We start from the raw sequence: 2,824 nt of genomic DNA on the forward strand, positions 1-2,824 counted from the left end.
TTCACCATTGCATTTGTTTATATCCTGCCTCTGCGTGTTTACGCACCCGTAATCGGAATGAAACTTAGGAATCCGATTCCGATTACATATAATTCTTATGTTTACTACGATTTGGAGGAATCAACAGTGTGTGGGACTCACACAAAAAATGGAATTCAATTCCTAAAATTGGAGGAATTGGACTCCCTCTATGAGTGAGGTATTTGGATTCCTGGATGGTGAAGGAATCAGGAATGCACTCTACTTTCCTATTATGCCATCTTATTCATAGATGCTTCAGCTTGGCGTTGGAGGAAGACAACAAGATGGCGATCGGAGTGCTCGGAGCGTTGCTTCCGCTGATGCATGCACTCATGAGGGTGGAGAGTGAGTGGACGCCCAATGACTCGTTAAGCAACACAACAAGGTGCCAACTCTGTTGGCTAGGTTCTTAAAATGTTAATTTTTTTTTCTCCAGGGAAGATGAATTTGGCTAGGTTAAAAGCAAGAAGCCGTGCTGAGGAGGTGGATGAGGACAACTGTGGATAAAGACAACTGTGGGTTTTAAATGCCCTTCGGAAACTGTTCTTCTTGATCCTAGATGGGGTTGTTTATTTAGTATCCTTCAAGTCCCTGCGATTGATGTATTGTATATAGGAATGCAATTTGGAACTTCGATAAGGAATTGAATGCAATGGGAGTGGTTGTTGATCCTCCTGGAACGATTAAGATGTTTGCTGGTTGCATTAGAGAACTAAGGCAAACTATGTTGTTACAGTGCTATGAACTGGAGTGGTTGAAAACACGGCATGGTTACAAGACTCCTGTTGAAACAAAAAAGGGCATTTTAGTAATCATATTAATTCTTATTCCGATTCAACTGAATTAGTAAACAACTTCTACAAACTCAGGTTTATTTCTATTCCAATTTTTGAACATTTAAGTAAACAGCTTCAACAGGAATTCGATTCTGATTCCTCTTCATTTCAATTTCTCCTCAATTCAATTCCTCCCCAATCCAATTCCTCCAATTTTGATCATGAACGAGTTAGTGTTTTCAATCAAGCTAAGGTGAACAGTCTTCTTTTGTTAGAAAATAGTCAACATCACACATAGCCTGTAAAATTAAAATCTGTTCAAAATTTGACACCTTATTAAATGCTCTAATTGTCATAATCCCTAGATTTATCCAATCATACCTCAAACCAAAACCAAGTGACAAGTCCCAAAGCAAACCGTATCGCCTACAAGTCCGGCACCACCGAACCACCGATTGCACCGGATAAGGACTCTCACCATTACCAGTCCCCTTCCCCCGTGGAAACATTCAACCAAATGCACAGAGTTGCCCTCCCCCAAATATCCCGCTCTCAAAATTGTTGCAGATTTATCTAAGCTCCTACACTTTCGATCAAACCCAAAAATCACATTGAGTTAAACATAATTACCTACATTACGCGCCAATTTTACCAAAATGTCACAATTCGACCCCTACACCCACCTCCACATAGTACACGACCCCGCCACCGACACCCTCACCCGCCCCGCCGCCGCCACTATACCCGCCAACCCGGACCCCGCCCCAGGCGACCCGGTCGTCTCTAAAGACGTGACACTCAACCCGGAAACCAAAACCTGGATCCGGATCTTCCGACCCGCCAAGCTTCCCTCCAACGACAACACCGTGGCCCGCCTCCCCCTCATCATCTACTTCCACCACGGCGCCTGGATATTCCTCTCCGCCGCCGACTCCACCGCGCACACTAACTGCTCTCAGATCACCTCCGAAATTCCCGCCATCATCGTCTCCGTCAACTACCGCCTGGCGCCCGAAACCCGGCTCCCGGGCCAGTACCATGACGCCATCGACGCAATCAACTGGGTCAGGGCCCAGGCCCAGGACCCGAAAGGCGAGACCTGGATCCGAGACTACGCCGACGTATCCAGGTGCTATCTCTACGGTTGCGGATGCGGGGGCAACATCGTCTTTTTCTCCGGATTAAAAGCGTACCAGCTCCAGCTAGAGCCGTTGAAGATCTCCGGGATTATTATGAACCAGCCGATGTTTGGTGGGGTCCAGCGGACTAAGTCGGAGCTGCGATTGGCTGTGGACCAACTGTTGCCTTTGCCTGCGCTCGACCTCATGTGGGACCTCGCGCTGCCGAAATCAACAGACAGGAACCATCGGTACTGTAATCCGATGGCGGATGGGGCCCACAAGGCGATGATCAAAGGGCTGGGGCGGTTTTTGGTGATTGGGTTCGGTGGGGACCCGATGGTCGACCGGCAGCAGGAGTTTGTGACGATGCTGGTGGGTTGTGGGGTCAGGGTTGATGCGCGGTTCGATGACGTGGGGTTCCATAATATTGACTTCGTTGACACCAGGCGGGCTGCTGCCGTTTTGAACATTGTCAAGGAGTTTATCATCTAATTTTTTATTTAATTATATGATCAAGAGTGTAAATTTCGGCTTTGTTCCTTCTTGATTTTTAATGTTGTGCAGAATAGTTGTTGATGATTTTGTACTGATTTGTTATACCAAAATATCAAATAGCATACCCAAACCGGCGATTGATGTATTTGGGTCGGTTGAAGGGACATTCAGCCGGTTTGCTCCAACTTTTCTCTCCCTACTCATCGTGACCACCATGAAACACCGCCACCTCGAAGCCGAGACCCAAACACCGACATCTATTTCAACGACTCTCTTCGTTTTTTCTCCATCTCGCGCCGCATTAGAAGACTATTGTGGTTGTTGTTGTTGTTGTTGTTGTTGTTGTTATGTGTGACTTGTGAATAGTGGAGAATAGTTGATGATCGATGTAGAAAATCAATTGCATGGTCA

The 2,824-nt window shown here is 46.5% G+C and overlaps 1 protein-coding gene across 1 annotated transcript; it reads left to right on the forward strand.

The window, feature by feature from the left end:
* The first annotated feature begins 1,180 nt into the window (after window positions 1–1,180).
* Window positions 1,181–2,543, forward strand: LOC103406154 (probable carboxylesterase 9). Its single transcript, XM_008345167.4, has one exon. It carries the CDS (start codon window positions 1,454–1,456, stop codon window positions 2,408–2,410), a length of 957 nt encoding a protein of 318 aa, XP_008343389.3. The 5' UTR covers window positions 1,181–1,453; the 3' UTR covers window positions 2,411–2,543.
* The last annotated feature ends 281 nt before the right edge of the window (window positions 2,544–2,824 follow it).

The sequence above is a fragment of the Malus domestica genome, chromosome 02 (assembly GCF_042453785.1).
Source record: "Malus domestica chromosome 02, GDT2T_hap1".
Classification (NCBI taxonomy): Eukaryota; Viridiplantae; Streptophyta; class Magnoliopsida; order Rosales; family Rosaceae; genus Malus; species Malus domestica.

Bases quoted from the DNA above. Each gene is read 5' to 3' on its own strand.
- LOC103406154 (XM_008345167.4), top strand. From the start codon at position 1,454: ATGTCACAATTCGACCCCTACACCCACCTCCACATAGTACACGACCCC.